The sequence below is a fragment of the Apodemus sylvaticus genome, chromosome 1, assembly GCF_947179515.1.
Source record: "Apodemus sylvaticus chromosome 1, mApoSyl1.1, whole genome shotgun sequence".
NCBI classification, from domain to species: Eukaryota; Metazoa; Chordata; class Mammalia; order Rodentia; family Muridae; genus Apodemus; species Apodemus sylvaticus.
In genome coordinates, this window is record NC_067472.1 from 189,589,240 (window position 1) to 189,611,046 (window position 21,807).

The window sequence follows — 21,807 nt, forward strand, 5'->3', positions numbered from 1 at the left end:
CTCCTGTTAGCCCAGCTGTGGAAGACTGAGGCAGGAGGATCTGAAGCTGGGGGCTGACCTGGGATGCATAGTAAGACAGTGTGGGCTAGGGGTGGGGTCACGCATATGGGAAACACAGCCCATTTTTAGCAGTGCCTCTTAGAAGCTCCAGGAGAGTCACAGGGCTGACCTGTGGGTTTTAGAGAAAAATCTATGCCCCCTGAAAGACCAGTTCATCTGGAAAGCAGTTCCTGGCTGTGCCTGGGCCTGGTGGGATCAGCATCACAGACTACAAGACACCAAGGGCATCATGACTTGTCCTGAACACAAACCCTGGCATTGTGTGCACGCAGCAGACTCTATCTCCAAGGGGAAAGACGCTAGGGGATCAGACTCTGACAGCCCGGAGGGCTCAGGTGATGCCTGGCACGCGTCTCAGAGTCTGTGGCAGCCATTCCTGATGCTCCTTCCTCTACCCCTTCTACAGGCACACATGGATGGCAGTCATGTTAGGCTCCCGCCCAGAGGAGGCTGGAATGAGAGATGTCGGGAAATCCTTTCCAGAAGGCAGAACTCTGGGAGCCCAAGCGTGGCCCCGCGTCCCCCTCGCTGGGGACTTAGGCTGAGCTGAATGACTAAGGACTTGTTTGATGAGAATAGAAATATAAACGGGAACAGAGAGGTGCGCATGGCCACCTTTAGTCACACTGCGTCGTCCTCAAAAGCTGCTGCCTCAGAGCTCATCCAGGCTACACTTCTGGGAGACGGCTAAAGAGGCGCCCTGGGTACGAGGAGGAGAGCACCCCAAGATTGACTGTCAAGGCTACCATCTGGCCACCCCAGAGTCGCACTGAGGACTGACACCATGTCTCTTAGCCTTCCCAAGATGATTCCCTCTGCCCCTACGAGCTTCAAGTTCTTTGGAAATGGCGTGGCTTTTCCATATCCAGACAGACTTGGGTTGGAAGTCCTGCCTCATCACTCAGAGGCAATGCCATTGTTGTGGGTGCTCTGACCTGGGGACAGATGATGCCAGCTCCCATGGCGGGCTTCCACGGTCATCTGGCTGTGTTAGCTTCCTCTGGCTGTTAAAATACCACAGGCTAGGCAAACTGCCATAGAACTGGGGACTGAAAATCTAAGACCGCCAGCTGCCTTCTGCATCCTCGCCGTGCCCAGCCTGACTCCAGTCTCGCCGAATGGTGCCAGATCCCACTGAGCCAAGGGAAGACCGTCTTTTTCTTTTTTTTCTGTTTTCTTTCTTTCAGAAGCAGACTTAAATTGTATTTTCATTTATTTGTGTTTTTCAGGCATGTGTTCAGGCGTGCGTGTGCTGTGGAGGACAACTCATAAGAATCTGTTGTTGCATTCCACACGTGGGTCCCAGGGATCGAACTCAGGCTTTCGAGCTTGGTGACAACCACCTTTACCCACTGAACCATTTTGGTGGCCCCATTTTTGGTTTGCTTGCTTGTTTCCCTTTTAACCCAGGGGGTGTCCCTAGAAGTCTTCTGCACGCTAAGCAAGCACTCTCATGAGTAGACTCCAGGCAAGCCCTCTGTCCCCGTCTATACCTCTAGCTCTTTTTTAGAAAGAAAAACAATGATGATGATGATACTGTTTCATTTTGAGAATGAAAGGAAATTTGGGATTTTTGCCTTGAGAGAAAGTACTTTGGTGTTTAATTTCATTTATCTTTATAAATACAAACAGCACAAACATCCCAGGGAGGCCCCCAGTAACTTGCAGAAACATGTTTCAAAGTATCCTTGAGGTCATGACTCTGCCGCCTGTGACAAAATATACTAACATGTTCTGTGTCCAGGAAGTGTGCAAACTGCTCCTTTCTCTCTGTCTGTCTGTCTGTCTGTCTCTCTCTGTCTCTCTCACGTGGTGTGTGCATGTGTATGGTGTATGGATATGTGTGTGAGGTGTGTGTGTGTGTGTGTGTGTGTGTGTGTGTGTGTGTATGCAGTGTGTGTGTGTGAATGTATGTGAGGCATGTGCATGTGAAATGTGTGTATGTGTGTGTGTTTGTATGTGTGAAGTCTGTGTGATATATGCACACTCACATTGGGGGACACGCATCTGTGTACAGAGGCCAGAGGAAGGTTACATAGAGACAAAGTATCTCAGAGCCAGACTGGTGGCCAAGAAGTCCTAGTCATCCTCCTGCCTCCATGTCTGTCTTTCTACATGGGTGCTAGGGATTAAACTTGAATCGTTGAGCTTTCGTAGAAGTCAGCTTTTCCCCCAGCCCTCTCCCCAGCCCAGGTCATTTCCTGCTTACATTTTGGTTCCAGTATTGAGTCACAAGTTTCTACTGTGGACCAGGCACTGAGCGGCACCGAGACTAACAGACGTTGTTACTTCCTGGTCTCCCAACTGTTCATTTGCCAAGTTTGCTGTTTTGTTAGTTTTGAAACAGGGTCTGTCTTTCTGGAGAACCCTAGTTGTCCTGGTACTTGTTGTGCAGCCAAGGTTAGCCTCAAACTCACAGCAATCCTCCTGCTTCAGTAAGGACTGGTGGCTGAGAATAAGGAAACGCATAACCACGCTCAGCCGTAGCCGTAGCAGATACTGAGAAACTCTCTTTGAAGAAGCTTCTGGAGTTGCAGCCTTCACTTTCTCCTGAGTGCTTCTCCAGTAGGACCTCCAGCCTGGCATTCACGTGAGGACTGGGGATTTTCACGCTTGCAAAACACACCTCTGGGAACCCTCCCATTCTCTCCCTGATAGGTTTTGTGTTTTGAGACAGAGTCTCTCACTGGGACCTGGAGCTTGCGGATGAGGTTAGGCTGGCTGTCGAGAGAGCCCCAGAGTCCTTCTGCATCCGCCTCCCCAGTGCTGGCATTAAAGCACACATCCCCATGTCTGGCTTTTTCGGCATGGGTTCTGGGCATCAATTAGATCCTCACGCTCTCCTGCCAAGCACTGGACTGACAACCGTCTTCCCAGTCCCAGTTCCCTTCTTTATCAGATGCGATCCTTTGACCCAAATGTAAGTCACTCCAAGTACATAACTTCCATTTGCCAGAGAACCCTGGGCACACGGCAGGTGAGCAGATTGGCTGGGCTCATTTGAGTGACATGGGCACTGGAGCAGAGGGAAAGGTGTTAGACGCCAGCCTTCCGCCCACGACCACCATTTCCTGGCTCAGTGAGTCAGGCAGTCACTTCCCCTTTTCTTCCTAGTCTTTTACATTACGGGTATTGTTGTGTGTGAATGCGTGTGTGTGTGTGTGTGTGTGTGTATGTGGTGTGTGTGTGTGTGTGTGTGTGTGTGTGTGATGCATGCGCGCAGATGTCCTTGGAGGTCAGAAGACAGGGCCAGATATCCTCCCAGGAGATGGAGCTACAGGCAACTGTGACCTGCCCAACATGGGTGCTAAGAACTTAACTTCAGGCCTCTGCAAGATAGCAAGTCCTCTTAACGCTGAGCAGTCTCCCCAGCCCCTCTTTGTCCTTTGTCCTCTCGTCTTGTTAAGATACAAGTCTCCCTAGTATGCCTAGGCTGGCCCTGAACCTTAGATACTCCTGCTTCAGGCCCCAGAGTGCTTGGATTACAGGTATGAACTACCAGGTCAGCAGCTAATGATCAAACTGGGGACTCTTTTTCACCCTTGGGAAGCCATTGTCCCACCTTCCAAAGTCCCCTTACCCCAGAGCACTTAGATTAACCACAAATTCAACATTTGGGAAGCAAAGCCTGTTGCTAAAAACCAGTACAATTGGGCTATAGCTCAGTGGTAGAGCACTTTAATAAGTACCCATGAGCCTCTAGGTCTAACCTCCAGCATTCAGTGGGAATGATGATGGTGGTGGTGGTGATGATGATGTAGGGGAAGAAGAACCACACCTTCGGCGGTTCTGAAGATGAATGGAATGGGAGATCCTTATCACTCCATTGTGGTTGTGCACAGGGCCTTGCTTAGGCACTATAGACACAGGGACAGTCACAGCCAGGAAGATTAGAACGGTGATCAGTGCCAAGATCAAAACTGGGGAAAACCCAGAGGGGAAGTACTTCATCTTCAGGTCAGTAAGGAGTCCGGGGAAGGCTTCCTGGCATCGTTATCTCTAAGGAAGAAAGGTTTAAAGCACCACGTATGTGCTTAGGAGTCTCTTAAAATAACCAGTGCAAGTTTCAACACGATCGGCCTTCTCGTAGCTGGCGAGCCCCTCTATCAACAGGAAAGTGGGAAAGAAAGCAAACAATTCCGCCAGACTCTGGGCCAAGGACCTAGAGCTGATTCTAGATTGAATACAACTGCCCTCCAAAGCCTTGAGCTAGCCCCTGGCCGCAGCCAGCTTCCGGACAGACCCTCAGAGACAAAGACCTGGCAGCTGTCTTTGCGCCTGTTATACAGGCGTGCTGTCTTCATAAAACACTTGTAAAACAGGTGTGCCCACTTGTAAAAGGCCACCCAGCTGGGCTTGCTGATTATGGGGGCACCCCTGCCAGTGCCTGCAGCTGGAGGAGGGGCAAACAGTGAGGGTAATGCAGCCCTCACCCAAGTATACAAGCCAGTCTCCCAAGAGGTGTGCGCAATCCCATCCTAATTGTGTGCAGCCTTGGGGATAGGCCAGAAGCACATAGGCTGGGAAGATTAGGGAGGGGCTTCAGGTATATGGCCATGGCAGGGGTGGGGGTCATCTGCCCACCTGTGCTCCTGCCTGTGACCTCTGATGCTCTGTCAGGGAGCCTAATAAAGGCTAAATTAAGCCATTGGTTCCTGAGGGTGAACTTGGTGCATATGAACCTTGGATTATCATTGGAACCTTTGCAGGAGAGGTAGATATTATGTCTCCCTGTCTAGAAAATGAACTGGAGGAGGAAAGGGAAGGAGAAGAGGAAGAGGAGGAGGAGGAGAAAGAGGAGGGGGAGGGATGAGGAGGAAGAGGAGGAGGAGGAAGAAGAGGAGGAAGAGGAAGAGGAGGAAGAGGAAGAGGAAAAGGAGGAGGAGGAGGAGGAGGAGGAAGAGGAAGAAGAAGAAGAAGAAGAAGAAGAAAAAGAAGAAGAAGAAGAAGAAGAAAAGAAGAAGAAGAAGAAGAAGAAGAAGAAGAAGAAGAAGAAGAAGAAGAAGAAGAAGAAGAAGAAGAAGAAGAAGAAGGAGGAGGAGGAGGAGGAGGAGGAGGAGGAGGAGGGGGACTGGAGATATGGCTCAATTGATAAAGTGCTTTTCTGATCTACACGAAGCCCGGGTTACAGGCCCAGTATTGCACAAACTGAGTGTTGCAAGCGAATGTATATTAACTCCCAAACCAGGATACCATTTATGAATGTCATTTTTCAAAACAAACAAACAAACAAAAACAAAAACAACCACAAAAACAAAAACAAACAAACAAAAACACCAAAAAACAAAGAAACTGATTTTCTAGCATACCTTCTTAAAAAGTCCTTTTGAGACAAGGACATTTCCCATTGCCAAGAAGTATCCTTTTTAATTTTTTTTTCATTTTTTGTGTATCCATGTTTTGACTTCAGGTCTATATTGTAACACACACACACACACACACACACATGTCCTGGGGCTGGAGTTATACGTAATTGTGAGTCTCGATGTGGGTGCTGGGTACGGAACCTGAGGTTTTCATAAGAGCAGCCAGTGCTCTTTACCGCTGAGCAGTTATCTCTCCAGCCCCCACCCCAGGAAATATGCTGCTTCTCCGTGGATCACCCACAGCCACTGCCTCATTCCGTTCCTTCTCAGATGGGAGGGAAGGAAAGACTCCAGGACCGCCATTGTTTTCTGAGAACAAGAATCAACAGAACAGCCTGGAAGGCAGAGAATCAATAGAAAGGCAGGTAGAAAGATCAGAAGAAGCAAGCAAAAATAGATCTCCTGTGGGGAAACAGAGGCGAGGCCAGGAAGGGCCGAGGGGCGCTTCACAATATCCTCAGAGAGGGTTGAGTCATTCCTCCACCGGGCGAGGAGGTAGCTAAGTAGCCCTGAGATGAAGAAATAGGATCCTTGTAGTACTTGGAAACAGGTGTCACACAGGCCGCTAAAGAGGACAGGGCTGTAGGGTGGCCAGGACTCAGAATATCCGCAGCTCTTACTGTGCAAGGAGCTGGGTCTGAGACAGGAAACAACAGGACTGCTTATGTGAATCTCATGGGGCAGGAGTGCTATCCAAACACCTAGTCCTCCATGCAGTAGATTAAGGGTGGGGCCCCCACCTGGCACATATTGCAAGGTCCCCTCGCCATTTCCTGGGCTGCCTTGGGTTATTACCCAAGGTAATATACTGGGTATAAAGGGGGTGCATTTCCTGTTTGAAAAGCACTGGAGAAATCTCCAGCCACAAACTAGAGACATGAATCCTATGCCGGTGCTGACCCTCCTGGGGGTCACGACCTTGTTACCCCGTGCGTAAGAAATCCAGCCCAGGAAGGGGGTGTCTGTCCCAGGGAGCGGCGTCAGGTAACCAGCTGAAGTGGAGCTGTTCATCCCCTCCCAGGTATGCCAGCTCTGACCTGCCAGAGAGGCAGAATACAGACCGTGAGGAATGTGGCAGAGTTGCCGCTCGAGTGGGAAATGGGCGAGAAAACGTGCGAGGTCGGCGAGGGTTGCCAAGACTTGGTGACGCTCTTGTACAACGGTAAGAACAAGTCTCCTCAGGGCAGAGACCTGCTCCACGGCCCTCAGGCCTCCTGCATCTGTGGGAAGAGCTCTTCCTTAGCCACGGGAGAAACCTGTGCATGCTCAGTGCCCTCTTCTCTAGTGTCTCACCTACATCGGGGTGCCCAACCTCGCCCCAGGACCCTAACCTTCCCGTTCCCACCTCTACCTGCCTTCTGTCCTCCATCCAGGACCCCTGATCAACTTGGTGATCATCAAGGGCTGCATTAAGGCTGAGGACCAAAAGCCGCGGGTTACCTGGCTCAGGACTGGTCCTGGGCTCTCTGTCGTCTCCTACACCCGTGTGTGTCGCCACGGTGACTTCTGCAATGATGCAGGCAGCACTGAGATCCTTGAGGACCTACCGACAGCCACAGGTGCCTCGGGGAGGTAGAATGGTGGGGGAGGGGAGGGGAGGGGAGGGGCTGTGAGATAGAAATGACCACGGGGGGGGGGGTTATTCTTTCACAGACCCTGAGCACCCTGACTCCACCTACCCTTGACTATAACTTGGTTCTCTCTCCTCTTCCAATCACTCCTTCTCTTCTTCCCACCCACTCCTCCCTGCATCCTGCCTAAGAACACGCCTGTCAGCATTTTACAACAGCGTTGGAGCCATGAGCTGGCCGCCGTTTCAGATGCCAAACCACCGGCCCACCCCAGCCCTTCCCGCACAGCCCTGTCTTCCGTGTGTCTGGGATCAGTTCCGTGGCGGCTCTCACCGGGGCTTTCTGTGTTTTCTTTGATAAGGGGCACTGCCCTCCGCCTTTGTTGGTGGTCGGATGTTGTCTGAGGACGTGGGTGTACCCGTGTTTCTGTGTGTGCAGGTGCATGTGGGTGGGTGGGTATGCATGCGTGTGAATATGTGTAGGAGCCAGAGGCCTCAGACACCATCCAGTTAATGTCTTTGAAACAAGGTGTCTCGGTGGAACCTGGAGCTGCCTCACAGATTAGGTGAGGCCAACTGACCAACAAGCCTCAGGAATCCACTTGCCTCTTGTTTTTGGTTTTTTCTAGACAGGGTTTCTCTGTGTAGCCCTGGCTGTCCTGGAACTCTCCACTTGCCTCTTACGGATTAGGATTATCAGTGGGCGAATATACCTGCTCTCCTGCACGGGTGCTGGAAACTTGAAAGCAGGTCCTCAGGTTTCTAGAGAACGTCTCCTTATCCCTGGCCTTTGCTGTTGTCGGGGCTGGAAGGACTTGCTTAGTCAATATTTGTTTTCTTTCATTGTTTTAGCAGAAGCTGTGGACAAAACTACGGCTTTGTTCTGGGACACACTTCTTTCCTTGGCCTGGTCTCTGTCTGTGCCTATCTCAAAAGCCCCTTCTCCATCCTTCCCTTCCTCAGCCCCAGCACCATTCTGTTCTGACCTGAGTCTCTGCTGCTCTCCCCACCACCTCTGTCCTTGATCCCTCCCAACTAGATCACAGCCTGATTTCCCCTGAAGCTGGACCTGTGGGAGGGGAGCCCCAGGAGGCCACACTGGGAAGACTGAGTGGGGAGGAAGCATCTGAACCAAACCAAGGGCCTTTCCGCTGCCCCTCACTGAATCTGTCACTTCTAGTCCCAGGGTCCCTGCGCTGCCCACTCTGCCTTTCTAATGACAGCTGTGAGAATGCACCAGAACAGGTCTGCCCTGCAGGCAGCACACACTGCTACGATGGAGTCCTCAGGCTCAGGGGAGGTAAGCCCGGACGCGGGGACCCTGCAAGAGTGGACTGGGCATAGATGATTGACATATGAGTGTCTTGGAGAACAAGGGTAAACTGAGGTTGGGTGCAGAACCTACAAGAGAAGTAGGGCTTGCCTCCTGCAGCTACATTTGCCTGAGACTTGGATAGTTGTAAGTCAGCTCTCTCTCTCTCTCTCTCTCTCTCTCTCTCTCTCTCTCTCTCTCTCTCTCTGCCCCTCCCCCTCCCTCTCTTTCTCTCTCCCTTTCCTAGAAGGCATCAGGACCAATCTCAAGGTGCAGGGCTGCATGACCCAGCCAGGCTGCAACCTGCTCAATGGCACCGAGGCAATTGGGACCTTGTCTATGAGCGAAAGCTGTGGTCTTCAGCTAGGTGAGTCAGAAACCAAGGCTGATGACCCTCAGGGCAAGATGACCCTTATAAAGCGTTGAGCACTTAAAGCCACCAACAGAGACCAGACATTCCCAAAACATCCAGATCTTTGTCACTCACCGTAAGAGAGAGAGGGTTGGGACTGACTCTTTGGGGTGACTGGAGTGCTGGGGAATGTGTCTGTAAGAGTCACACAGCTGAAAGAGAAGAAAGGGGGTGCAGTCATAGTCAGAACTAAAGGACAGAGTTAAAGCAGCAGGTATCTCAGCCAACACTGAACGAGATCTGGGCTCTCTAAATCTGGGCCAGGAGGAGAAAGGATAAGGAAGAAAGGAATTGCAGTGTAATATTTCTCAACAGTCAGTTCAGAATCACCCGCTGGCGTTTCTGTGAGGGTTACGAGTTACTTCACAGTGAAGACTGAGGAAGCCTAGATCTCCTGGAAGTGTTTTGTTTTCAAGGGTGTGGGAGGGCGCATATGTGGGGATGTTCACATGTGAGTGGGTGCATGTGTGTGCTTACATGTTCATGTGCACACATGTGTGGAGGTCAGAGGTCAACCTTAGACATCACTCTCAGGAATACCACCTTTGAGGTGTGCTCTCCCAAGGGTCTGGAACTTACCAATTAGGTAAGGCTTGCTGGTCAGTGAGCCCCAAGAATCTACCCAAGAATCTAATCTAGTGTTTGCGTCCCCAGTATGAGGATGGCAGGCAGGTGCCATAAACACAGCTTTTTGAAGAGGTTTTTTTTTTTTTTTTTTTTGGATTTGTTTCTTTTTGTTGTTGTTGTTGTTGTTTTCAAGACAGGGTTTCTCTGTGTAGCCCTGGCTGTCCTGGAACTCACTCTGTAGACCAGGCTGGCCTCAAACTCAGAAATCCGCCTGCCTCTGCCTCCCAGGGTGCTGGGATTAAAGGCGTGTGCCACCACCACCCGGCTTTTTTTAAACCAAAAAAATATTTATTTTTATGTGTGAAGGTTCCCAGAGAGGTCAGAGAACAATGCTCTGGAGCAGGTGCTATAGGTGGTCGTGAGCTGTCTGTTGTGGGTGCTGGGATCCGAACTCAGGTCCTCCGGCAGAGGAGCCGCCTGTCCAGCCCCAGCACACACTCAGCTTTCCCAAGAGTGCTAGGGATGGACTCGGGTCCTTTTGCTTCCATAGCACCCACTTTACCAGTGGAACCACATCTTCCCAGCTTCACCCAACTAGATGGAAAAGCTTGAAGGATGTAGGCCTCCAGCCATAAACACCAAGGACTCCTGCTTTGGGAAGCATCAGAGATGGTCCACAAAACGGACCAACTTGTAGCTGGGGGACCGCTAAGGTGGGTTTGATCTCCCTCTCCAGGTCCACAGGCTCTGGATTGCAACAGCGTGAGCTTGGACACTGTGAGGAATGTATCAGCTCTGCACCTGACCTGGACGACTGGCTGGAAGACCTGTGAGGTTGGCGAGGGGTGTTACGAAACAGTCATGCTAATACAAAACGGTGAGAAGAAACTCTACTCTTCTAAATAGGTCCTCCCCAAACATCCTGGGACAGACCTCAGCACTCACCCCCAGGCACTGGGATCTGGGACTCCATCATGAGCAGGTGCATCCTCTCCTGTCCCCATCGGCTCCTCCCCAGCAAGGAAAGCACCTCCCACTAGGACGTGGGAGGTCTTGAGAAGTCGGTCTGTACTTCCATCAGCCTCCCTCTCTTGCCAGGACATGAATTTCACATGGTTCTCACTAAGGGATGTACTAGGGGTATAAACAAAAAGGCTCAACTCACCAGGCACAGAACAGGCCCAGGAATCTCCATCGTCTCCTACTTCCAAGTGTGCCGCGACAGGGACTTCTGTAATGACCTGTCTACAACAGAAACTCTTTGGATCCCGCCCCCTGAAACAGGTACCAGGGGAGGCAAATCCCTGGAGAAGGGAAAGGGGCTGTCTGGAGGAAAGACAGGGCTGCGAGGTAAAAGTAAGAACACGGGGAGTATTTATTTTATTGTAATTTTTTATTTTTGGTGGTACTGAAGATAGAATCCAGGGCCTTGTAACATCAGTTAACTGCTCTATTCCACTGAGCCACGCCCCCAGCCCCTCACTGGGGATGCTAGGCAGGGGCTCTACCACTGAGCCACGCCCCCAGCCCCTCCCTGGGGGATTCTAGGCAGGGCTCTACCACTGAGCCACGCCCCCAGCCCCTCACTGGGGATTCTAGGCAGGGGCTCTACCACTGAGCCACGCCCACAGCCCCTCACTGGGGATTCTAGGCAGGGGCTCTACCACTGAGCCACGCCCCCAGCCCCTCCCTGGGGGATTCTAGGCAGGGCTCTACCACTGAGCCACGCCCCCAGCCCCTCACTGGGGATTCTAGGCAGGGGCTCTACCACTGAGCCACGCCCCCAGCCCCTCACTGGGGGATTCTAGGCAGGAGCTCTACCACTGAGCCATGCCCCCAGCCCCTCACTGGGGATTCTAGGCAGGGGCTCTACCACTGAGCCACGCTCCCAGCCCCTCACTGGGGGATTCTAGGCAGGGCTCTACCACTGAGCCACGCCCCCAGCCCCTCACTGGGGGATTCTAGGCAGGAGCTCTACCACTGAGCCACGCTCCCAGCCCCTCACTGGGGGATTCTAGGCAGGGCTCTACCACTGAGCCACGCCCCCAGCCCCTCACTGGGGGATTCTAGGCAGGGGCTCTACCACTGAGCCACGCTCCCAGCCCCTCACTGGGGGATTCTAGGCAGGGCTCTACCACTGAGCCACGCCCCCAGCCCCTCACTGGGGGATTCTAGGCAGGAGCTCTACCACTGAGCCACGCCTCCAGCCCCTCACTGGGGGATTCTAGGCAGGGGCTCTACCACTGAGCCACGCCCCCAGCCCCTCACTGGGGGATTCTAGGCAGGGGCTCTACCACTGAGCCACGCCCCCAGCCCCTCACTGGGGGACTCTAGGCAGGGGCTCTACCACTGAGCCACGCTCCCAGCCCCTCACTGGGGGATTCTAGGCAGGGGCTCTACCACTGAGCCACGCCCCCAGCCCCTCCCTGGAGGATTCTAGGCAGGGGCTCTACCACTGAGCCATGCCCCCAGCCCCTCACTGGGGATTCTAGGCAGGGGCTCTACCACTGAGCCACGCCCCCAGCCCCTCCCTGGAGGATTCTAGGCAGGGGCTCTACCACTGAGCCACGCCCCCAGCCCCTCACTGGGGGAATTCTAGGCGGGGGGGGGGGGGCTCTACCACCCTTGGGGCTGTTTAAAATCATCATCACCAATTCCACTAGCTGGCGTCTGTTAGCTCCCTCCACCTTGACCTTGAATACGTGCTCATCCTTCAGGCCCCTCCCCGGTCCCTCGCTGCGCATCATTTCTGTGGTTCCTTCCTGCATACTCCTCCCCGTCATGCCGGTCTTGTCTTTATGAACCTCATTAATACCCCTGGTCTCTTTAATAATTCTGAAACCGGAGACTGGGTATGCTTTCTGATCTGGACTGTCTCAGAGAGGCCGTGTTCCCGGCCTGCTCTTTCCGCTTTCTCTGAGGCTGATTTGGGTCCCTGGTGTCACATTTAGTGCGTTTTGCATTTCTTCTTCCTATTGAATATTAGCCTAGAACATTCCCTTTCCATTGCTTGGCGTTAGAAATAGTTCAAGACACTGCTTTGCATCTCTCTATTCTGAAGTAGCGTTAGAAGAGGACAGCTGTCTTTCCCTTAGTCACTTCATAGTAGTTGGGAGTCAGTGGGGGTGAGTGGGGGAAGAGATGGCTCGGCAGTTAAGAAAGGACCCAAGTTCAGTTCCCAGCACCCACCTTGCGTGGCTCACAACTTCCTGTAACTGTAGTCCCCAAGGACATGGAGTGTGGGCACCTACACACACACCTACACACACATGTGAACTCAGTCTCCGCCCACACACAAATACACGTAACTACAAAGAATACAAATCAATCTTGCTTTTATAAGAAGTTGGTTGTAAAGCCAGTGGTCCCTTTGGGACAACCCCATTCTTCCTTGTCTCTGTGCAGTTCATAAATCTTCACCTGGGAAAACAGTGCTCTGGGCCCCAGGGCCTCCCCAGCCCTCTCTCTACCTTTGCTCTCCTACGAGGCCGTAGCTCAAATTCCCTCCATCTGGGCCTACACAGAGAGACTGGGGCATACTGGGGGTGGGGGGAATGAGTTGGGGGTTCTCTGAACCAAATCCAGAAACCTCTCACTGACCCTCACTGAATCTGTCACTTCCAGTGCCAGGGACCCTGCGCTGCCCACACTGCCTTTCAACCCGTGGCTGTGAGAATGCACCAGAACTGGTCTGCCCTGCAGGCACACACTGCTACAATGGAGTCCTCAGGCTCCGGGGAGGTAAGCGCGGACAGGGGGACGCTGGACGTGTGGGTGAAGAAAACTGGAAGTTGAGATCTGGTGTCTGGGAAATGAGGGTAAACTGAGGCAGGGAGTAGGGCTAGCCTCGGGCAGCAGGGCTTGCTTCTGAGGCTTGTATGACTTCTTGCGTGAATGTCTTTGTGAGTCTCTCCCCATCTCCTTTCTTCCTAGGGGCCATGGCCACCAATTTGAGAGTGCAGGGCTGCTCGCCACAGCCGGGCTGTGAACTGTTCAGTGGCACCCAGGCAATTGGACCCATAGATGTGCGTGAGGACTGTGGTTCCCACTCAGGTGAGTTTCTCACAGGAAAAGAAGGCAATCCCTGGCACCACAGCCTGGGTCAAGATGATCCTATGGGGTGTAGGACACCCTAAACCATCAATCATGCCCAGCCGACCCAGACGTTTAAAGGAAGGACACCCACTCAGATGTGTGCACGCAAGGGAGGAGATTCCCCAGGGAGGCTACGGCAGCAACGTTGAAAGGTGTTTGGGTAAAGGGGGAAGAGAGAGAGAGAGAGAGAGAGAGAGAGAGAGAGAGAGAGAGAGAGAGAGAGAGAGAGAGAGCGCGAGGCCACCAGGAGACAAAGGCCTTGTAGGGAGCTTTAAATAACTCTGAAACAAGTAGGCTGTGCTTGTGGAGGGCTCGGCACAGTGGGAAAGTGCCAGGTACATGATCTTGAGTGCTCGATTGTCCTCATTCTCCACACGGGACCCGACGGGCATCACCCTGGGTCTCACAGTTCCTTTTGAACCTCCAGTCTCTCCATCTCTGTCTCCCATCCTTAGCTATGATACCCAGCAGCCTCGCTGGGAACCATAAATCAGGGACTAGAGTCAGGAGGCCCAAGGCCATGACAGACAATGCAAGAGTTAAGGGGAGGTGGGGGTGGGGGATGGGGGATTGGGGGTGGTGAGTGGGGGGTGAGGTTGGGGATGGGGTTAGGAGTGGGGAGTGGGGGGTGGTGAGTGGGGGATGGGGAGTGGGGGGTGGGGGTGAGAGTGTCCCCACTTGGCCACTCACACACAGGCACAATGGCACCTGCTTGACTCACACACAGCCACAGTGGCACTTGTGGACCGCTTGGTGGACTGAGGTGGCCGTCAAGGTTCTTACAAGGGTTCAAGGGAAGAGAATCTATCCTGAGGATGGAAAATGGATTAGGAGTCGTAGCTTCCCTGGGCGCGTGGTTTGACCTGCCCTCCCCACCCCGTCTCAATTTCCTAATATCTCTGTGTCACCGGAACCCGCAGAGCATCGGGGAGAGTGTGTAAAGGGGGTGGGGAGGCGTCTCAGCAGGGAAAGTATTTGCCACACAGCATGAGTTTGAAACCCTAGCAGTCATGTCAAACTGAGCATGACAGCACACACCCAGAACCCTGGCCCTGAGGCTGGGGCGGGGGAGCCCGCCGGCTGTTGGGTAGATGAAGTCTGGGTTCAGGCAGAGTATCCATCTCAGAAGATAAGGTGGAAGATACCCAGCATCAACCTCTGGCCTCGACATGCATACATACATGAATACTCACATACCTGCACACACATGCACACACCAGCACACACACATGAACGCTCACACACCTGCACACACACACACACCAGCACACACACTCATAAACCTGCACACACATGCACACACACACCAACACACACATATAAATGCTCACATACCTGCACACACACACCAGCACACACACATGAATGCTCACACATCTGCAGGCGATCGCACCCCCCCCCAAGCACACACACATGATATCACACACCTGCACACTCACACAGACACATACATCTACGCGTGCACACACATGGATGCACACACACAAATTTTAGAGGATTCATCACATGTTCCTGTTTTATTTATATTTTAGTGCATATGAAATATAAATATTTTATTTATATTTACTTATTTGCTTGTGTATGTGTATGTGTGTGTATGTGTGTGTGTGTTAGTGTGCACACACATGCCCGCACTGGGCGAGTGGACGTAAGAGGAGTGAGTTCTGGGGATCGAACTCACATGGGCAAGCTTGTCAATATGTCGGCATTGTTTGAGCTGTAATCTGTTTGCCCACGTCATCGTCAGCTGAGTTGAGCTGGGTGTCACTGCTTCACGTGGCACGGAGGCGGCTTAGGGCGGCTAGCTGGTGGGAATCAGGCTGAAAGACCCTCTATTATAGGTTTGCTCCTCCCATCCCAGGCACTCAGGCACTAGAATGCAGGAGTGGCTATGCAGAAGGCCTAAGGAAAGTGTCGTCGTTGCCCCTGGACTGGACAACCACCTGGCAGACCTGTAATATTGGCGAGGGGTGCCAGGAAACTGTCCTGCTCATACAGAATGGTGAGAAGAAAGCCTCGGTGTGAGACCCGCCCCTCAGGTCCAGGCCCCGCCTACCCGCCTGGAATCCCTGAAGCCACGCCCTAGGCCCCGCCCACCATCTCACCAGCAGCAGCCCGCCCCACCCCCTGAGGCACCTCAGCCCCACCCTCCAAGTCTCCCGCTCTCCTTCCAGGACCTGAGGTGAACCTGGTGCTCACCAAAGGCTGCACGGCGAATGAAGACCACAAGCCCCGAATCACTCGGCACAGGCTAGACCCCAGCTTCTCCATCGTGTCTTATACCCACGTGTGCCGCCAATGGGACTTCTGCAATGACCTGTCCTCCACTCATCCTCTCTGGGTCCCACCACCTGTCACAGGTGCTAGAGGGAGGTGGGGCCGCACGAGTGCGAGCGGGGCTGGCAGAAGGAAGGACTGAGCTGTGGTTCTAAAGAGAGCACAAAGGGCTGTTCACTTACAGGGAGTCCCCTGCTGGCTCGCAGGCTCTTTTCTACCGGGTCTGTCCCACCCTGGACTTCTTGCTCCTCCCAGACTCCCTCCCTTCCCTCTCCAACTCCATCTGTTCTTTTCTCTTCCCGTACGCCCTGTAATCTACACATCTAAACTCCCTAGTCCATTTGTCTCATAGTCCTGGAACAGAGATGGGGCTGGGAATGCATACATGTGCGCACACACACAAACACGTGCATACATGTAGATGTATGGAAGCCAAAGGACAAGCACGTTGCTAACAAAACCTCTTCCCAGCCCATGGGGTGGCTTTAAAAAAAAAAAAGACTTATTGATTTATTTTATGCATGTGAGTACCCTGTTGCTGTCTTCAGACACACCAGAAGAGGGAGTCAGATCTCATTATAGATGGTTGTGAGCCACCATGTGGTTGCTGGGAATTGAACTCAGGACCTCTGGAAGAGCAGTCAATGCTCTTAACCACTGAGCCATCTCTCCAGCCACCACCACCCCCTTTTTTTTAAAGACCATGGGGTGGCTTTTCTGAGGCTAAATCACCTCAGACTCTGGCCATCGCCTGACCCTGTGCATCCTGAATAGCCCTTTTCTCTACGCTGGGGTGGTTCAGGGATGTCTTCTTTGGATTTGTCATATTTCTCCTCCCGAACGGTTACTGGCCTGTAATTTCCCACTGTTTTTCCCTGGCATCTGATAAGCAGAGTATGAGGAATACTTCTCTGGAATATTGGCACCTTGTCCTCCTTGGACATTAATAGACTCTGAAGTCACTGGTACCTTCCAGAGCTCTTCCTACTGTCCTTGATCAAGTCCATATGTCTACCCAGCCACACAGATAAGAAATGGCCGGCCGCAGGCTCTGGCATCAGCCCTGAGGACTCAACAGTTCTTTCTTGCCTTCAGGAATGGTGCCCACTTAAGATGCAGTATTCTTGTCCTTGTGCCCTCATGAGATCCAGAGAGCACTAGGTAACTTCATTCTGAGGACCACCAAGGCCCTCCCGCCGCCCCTCACTGTGTCTGTCATCTCCCAGGTCCAGGAAACCTGAGCTGCCCCTTCTGCCTTTCTAAAGATGACTGTCCACAGGACGGACCGGAGCAGGTGTGCCCTGCAGGCAGCACTCACTGCTACAGTGGAGTCCTCAGCCTCAGGGGAGGTAAGCTTAGACACGGGAACCCCGGGGCCCTGAACATAGTGAGCCTCAAGGAGTGTGGCGCCAGCCAGCCTCCCAGAGCTGGGCTAGCCTCGGAGGCTCGCATGGTCTGTGTGTGCCAGCATCTCTGTCTCTCTGCTCTCCTCCTATCCTAGGAGGGATCATCTCTGATCTGAAGGTGCAGGGATGCGCGTCCCAGTCCCAGTCAGACTGCAACCTGCTCAACGGCACCCAGACAATCGGGCCCATAAATGTGCGTGAGGACTGCAGTCTTCAGTTAGGTGAGTCGAGTGTGGCGAACAAGGCTGAACCCTCTACTGCAGCCTCCTAGCAAAAGGAAGCCATCATTGGAGGCTCGCCACTGTGGCCATGAGCATCACTCACCCCAGTGTGTGCACTTGAGACTCTCCAGAGGCTGGAAGGGTGAGGACAGAGGAGAGACTGGGGCCCAGGGGACAGGACGCCATTGGGAGATGGATTAAATGACTCTGGACCAGGGATGGGTGAGGTGGCTAAGTGGGCGTCACCCCTACTGGTCTAAGTTCTATCCCCAAAACCCATGTGGTGGAAAGAGAGCCTCCACCCAAGTCGTCCTCTGAGCCTCACCTGTAGCCATCATGTGCACATGCCCACAGAGTAAGTAAATGTAATAAAAACACAACCAAAACCATGATCCTGGCCCAGGCCAGCCTGTCTGTGTGGGACATGAGGGGTGAGTGGGAAGAATGTCGGGGTGCAAGGCGCTCTCTCCGCTGGGATTCTGTGCCTGTGCCGGTGCGGTGGTGCCCGGCAGCGTTGGCTCTGACAGAGAGTGCTTCTTTCTGATCGCATCCCTTTGTCATCTGTCATTACTGTATAGTCATTGTGTGGGACACTGGGTGCGTAAGGGAATTTCCTCATCACATGCTATGAGATCCACTTCCCTCCTGTCCCCTCTTTCTTCTTTTGAAGTCCCTTCTTCTTCCCAAAGAGTCCCTTTCTTCCTTCAAGTCATACGTATTTATGTGTGTGCACGTGTGTGTGTGCACGTGTGTGTGTGTGTTCTAACACATGAGAGGACATATGAAATCTCTGTGTTTCTGAATCAGTCCTATTTTATTTAATATAGTGATCCTGATTTTGTTTGCTTGTTGGCTTTTTTTTTTTGCAAATACCATTTCTTTCTTGTTCTTTTAAGTTTAGCAACATATAACATGACTACTAATGCAATGACTTCTTACATATTTATGAGTGTGATGTGTGCTGACATATACCCACTAGGCTATCTAGCCCCGACTCCTAACATTCACCCGATTTCACCGACAAATGCTGGGTCTTCTGGGATACTAGGGATTTGAACTCAGGTCCTCTTACTTTGACAGTAAGCACTCATGCCTGTCTGAAACCCTGGACTCCACCCCAGCACAAAGTAAATCGACAATGGTGTCATGTCCCTGCTATCCCTGCTCTTGAGAGTTAGAGGCAGAGGGATCAGAAGTTCAAGGTTAGCCCTGGCCATACAGCAAGTCTGAGACTAGCCTGGGCTACATGAGAGCGTGTCTCAGGGGAAAACAACTCCGCGGTGTATGTATGCCACCCACATTGCCACAAGCTTGACTTCTGGGGACCGTAGGCCTCTGCCTTCTATTTGATAAACTCCCATTTCTCCTCCATCTTCAGACATCGTCACCCATAGGACTGTGAGACCCCATTGGCCTTGCCTCATAGAGATGAAACTCAGAAGGCAAAGGCTAAGTGGGGACTCTAGAGCGCCCCCACGACGCACTCAAGTGCATTGCGTGTTGCAGCACAGGGCAGAGCAGAGTGCTGTGGACTGCCTCATTAAAGACAGTAAGGCACCTGGGAGCCAAGGCAGGGAAGGAAGATCCAGCAGGAATCGAGGTCTTCCCAGATTCTGCCTCAGTTTCCTCTTCTGCCCGTGTCTCTCTAGCTTCACATCCACTCAGGGGACTGAGTGAGTTCAGCCAGCATTAATCTCTGTGTTGGCTCACTCTTCTCCAATGCTAGACCCTGAGAGTCAAGGACATGGGAGGAATGTGTCCAGCACCAAGGCGTCCGGCCTTGAGCAGCATGAGAGAAGATTCTGGAAGGGTCCCCTTGCTGCTGCCTGTGAACGAAGTCCCTTACTGAGAGAGATTTGCTCCCTTCTTTCTAGCCGCAGAAACTCTGAAATGCCAGCATGGGACGCTGGAGACGGTGAAAGATATATCGGAGCTGCCTCTCCAGTGGACGGCTGGCCAGACCACCTGTGATGTGGGTGAAGGCTGCCATGACACGCTGATGATGATAGAGAACGGTAGGAAGCCCCTCTGTGCAGAGTCCTGCTCCTTCCCCTCTGTGCAGAGTCCCGCCCCTTCCCCTCTGTGCAGAGTCCCGCCCCTTCCCCTCTGTGCAGAGTCCCGCCCCTTATCCTCTGTGCAGAGACCCGCCCCTTATCCTCTGTGCAGAGACCCGCCCCTTGTCCTCTGTGCAGAGACCCGCCCCTTGGACTTGGCCTTTCTATCTATTGGACAGCATCCCCGACCTTCATCCCAGCCTGACCCCCTTCTATTTGTCCAGGAAAGCAGATGAACTTGGTTCTCACGAAGGGCTGCACTGCTGCAGAGAACCAAGAGGCTAAAGTCACAGAGCACAGGACTGGCCCTGGGCTGTCTGTCACCTCCTACACCCGAGTATGCCGTGGAAAAAACTTCTGCAATGACCTGTCTACCACAGCCCCTCTCTGGGCTCCACCTCTGGTGGCAGGTGCGCAGAAATCTATTTACAGTCTACATTTTGCACACTGTCCCTTGCCGGAGAGCAGCCAGCCGGCTCACCCCCTCCACTTTACCCTCCCACTCTCCCCGGCACACTGTCCACAGCCCCTCCTCTCCATGGCCCTTCCTTCTCCGTTTGTTCGTTCCCTGAGACCCACACTAATTCCAAACTTCCCTGGCTGACTGCTTCCAGCAATGCTGAATGGAGTGAGTGGGTTTTCTTACTTTTTAAAAAGATCGTCTTTAGTTATGTTAGGGTGTGAGTGTGCCTGTGTGTGCATGTGTGTGCAGACACCTGCAGAGGCCAGGAGAGACCATTGGATCCCCTGGTGGTGGGGTTATAGGTTGTTGTGAGCCTCCCACCGTGGGTGCTAGCAGTCAATCTTCTGCAAGAGCATTATCCATTCTTAACTGCTGAGCCGTCTCTCCAGCCCCAGGTCATCTTGTATCTTTCTTTTCACTTATTGTATTTAGTTATGAGTTGGGGTTGCCTGTGTGCACCACTGAGTGTGTACAGCCTTTGTGAGACTGGTTTGTTCCCCAACACATGGGTCCCGGGGTTATGCTCTGGCCTTCTGACTTAGTGGCAGGCGCGACACCTGCTAAGCCATCTCTGCGATCATCCGGGTGGGTTTTCCGAGGAAGCCCCAGCCTCACACTCCGGCCTTGAGCAAGCCTGGCGTCCTTTCCCTCTCATTCAAGGATGTTGCGTTTCCTCTGCCTCCCGGGCACTGGGCCGGCATTCTCTGCTCTCCGTGTCTGCTGTTAAACTGGCAGGCTTCGTGTTTCTGTGTTCTCTGGAGTAATTCTGGACAAAAGTTGTGTGTAAAGCCTCCTGCTCTTCCTTGGCCCCTGCTCCCCTGACCCATCTAAGTCTGTGTGAGCCTGGGAGATCCCCACATGCCCCTCCTGCCCTCGTTCCAGGGTCTCTGCAGGGTCTGTGTGAGATCCCCACATGCCCCTCCTGCCCTCGTTCCAGGGTCTCTGCAGGGTCTGTGTGAGATCCCCACATGCCCCTCCTGCCCTCGTTCCAGGGTCTCTGCTGTGTCTGTATGAGATCCCCACATGCCCCTCCTGCCCTCGTTCCAGGGTCTCTGCTGTGTCTGTGTGAGATCCCCACATGCCCCTCCTGCCCTCGTTCCAGGGTCTCTGCTGTGTCTGTATGAGATCCCCACATGCCCCTCCTGCCCTCGTTCCAGGGTCTCTGCAGGGTCTGTGTGAGATCCCCACATGTCCCTCCTGTCCTCGGCCTAGGGTCTCTGCAGGCCTTCCAGTCCTCTTGCTGTTTTGCTAACCACAGCCCCAGTGCCCCGATTCCCGAGTCATTGGGCCTGTATGAGAGGAGTCCCGAAGGCTCTTTAGAAAGACAGTGGCGTGTTAGGTAACTGAGAGGGATGCCTGATCCTAACCCAGAGCTTCCCACTGCCCTTCCCTATGTCTGTTGCTTCCCAGCCCCAGGGACCACACGCTGTCCTCTCTGCTTTTCTGCACAAGCCTGTGAAAATGCACCAGAGCAGGTGTGCCCTGCAGGCAGCACTCACTGCTACAGTGGAGTCCTCAGCCTCAGGGGAGGTAAGCTTAGACACGGGAACCCTGGGGCCCTGAACATGGTGGGACTCAAGAAGTGTGGCTCCAGCCAGCCTCCCAGAGCTGGGCTAGCCTCAGAGGCTCGCATGCTCTGTGTGTGCGAGCATCTCTGTCTCTCTGCTCTCCTCCTATCCTAGGAGGGATCACCTCCAATCGGAAGGTGCAGGGATGCATGTCCCAGCCAGGCTGTACCCTGCTCAATGGCACCCAGAAAATTGGACCTGTGGATGTGAGGGAGAGCTGCAGTCCTCTGTCAAGTGAGTTGAGTGTGGGAAAAGTTAGGTCACACCTGGCAGGGCAACCTCAAGGCAAACCGATCCTCATGGGGTGTGGGACACTGGTACTTATCAACTGAGGCCACCCTGCCATTTAAATGAGTGTCACCTACTCAGCCATACAGAAGAGAAGCAATGCTCCTCTGGAGACTGCGAGGTGGGGCTGGGGGCGGGGCAAAGAGAG

At 53.1% G+C, this 21,807-nt stretch overlaps 1 protein-coding gene across 2 annotated transcripts in view; it reads left to right on the forward strand.

Moving 5' to 3' along the window:
- Positions 1-21,807, forward strand: part of LOC127673530 (CD177 antigen-like) — a 64,474-nt gene that overhangs the window by 36,234 nt on the left and 6,433 nt on the right. The window contains exons 1-17 of one of the 2 annotated variants that reach the window (XM_052169205.1): positions 6,242-6,355; positions 6,448-6,588; positions 6,800-6,985; positions 8,177-8,296; positions 8,556-8,675; positions 10,024-10,164; positions 10,386-10,571; positions 12,912-13,028; positions 13,221-13,340; positions 15,244-15,384; positions 15,557-15,742; positions 16,886-17,008; positions 17,161-17,286; positions 19,161-19,301; positions 19,565-19,750; positions 21,214-21,333; positions 21,486-21,605. In XM_052169205.1, coding sequence (XP_052025165.1) covers positions 6,304-6,355; positions 6,448-6,588; positions 6,800-6,985; positions 8,177-8,296; positions 8,556-8,675; positions 10,024-10,164; positions 10,386-10,571; positions 12,912-13,028; positions 13,221-13,340; positions 15,244-15,384; positions 15,557-15,742; positions 16,886-17,008; positions 17,161-17,286; positions 19,161-19,301; positions 19,565-19,750; positions 21,214-21,333; positions 21,486-21,605 — 2,326 coding nt within the window. In that variant the 5' untranslated portion in view covers positions 6,242-6,303. Of the gene's footprint in view, positions 1-6,241; positions 6,356-6,447; positions 6,589-6,799; positions 6,986-8,176; positions 8,297-8,555; positions 8,676-10,023; positions 10,165-10,385; positions 10,572-12,911; positions 13,029-13,220; positions 13,341-15,243; positions 15,385-15,556; positions 15,743-16,885; positions 17,009-17,160; positions 17,287-19,160; positions 19,302-19,564; positions 19,751-21,213; positions 21,334-21,485; positions 21,606-21,807 lie in introns of those variants that run through there. The other variant, XM_052169200.1, reaches the window with a different exon arrangement.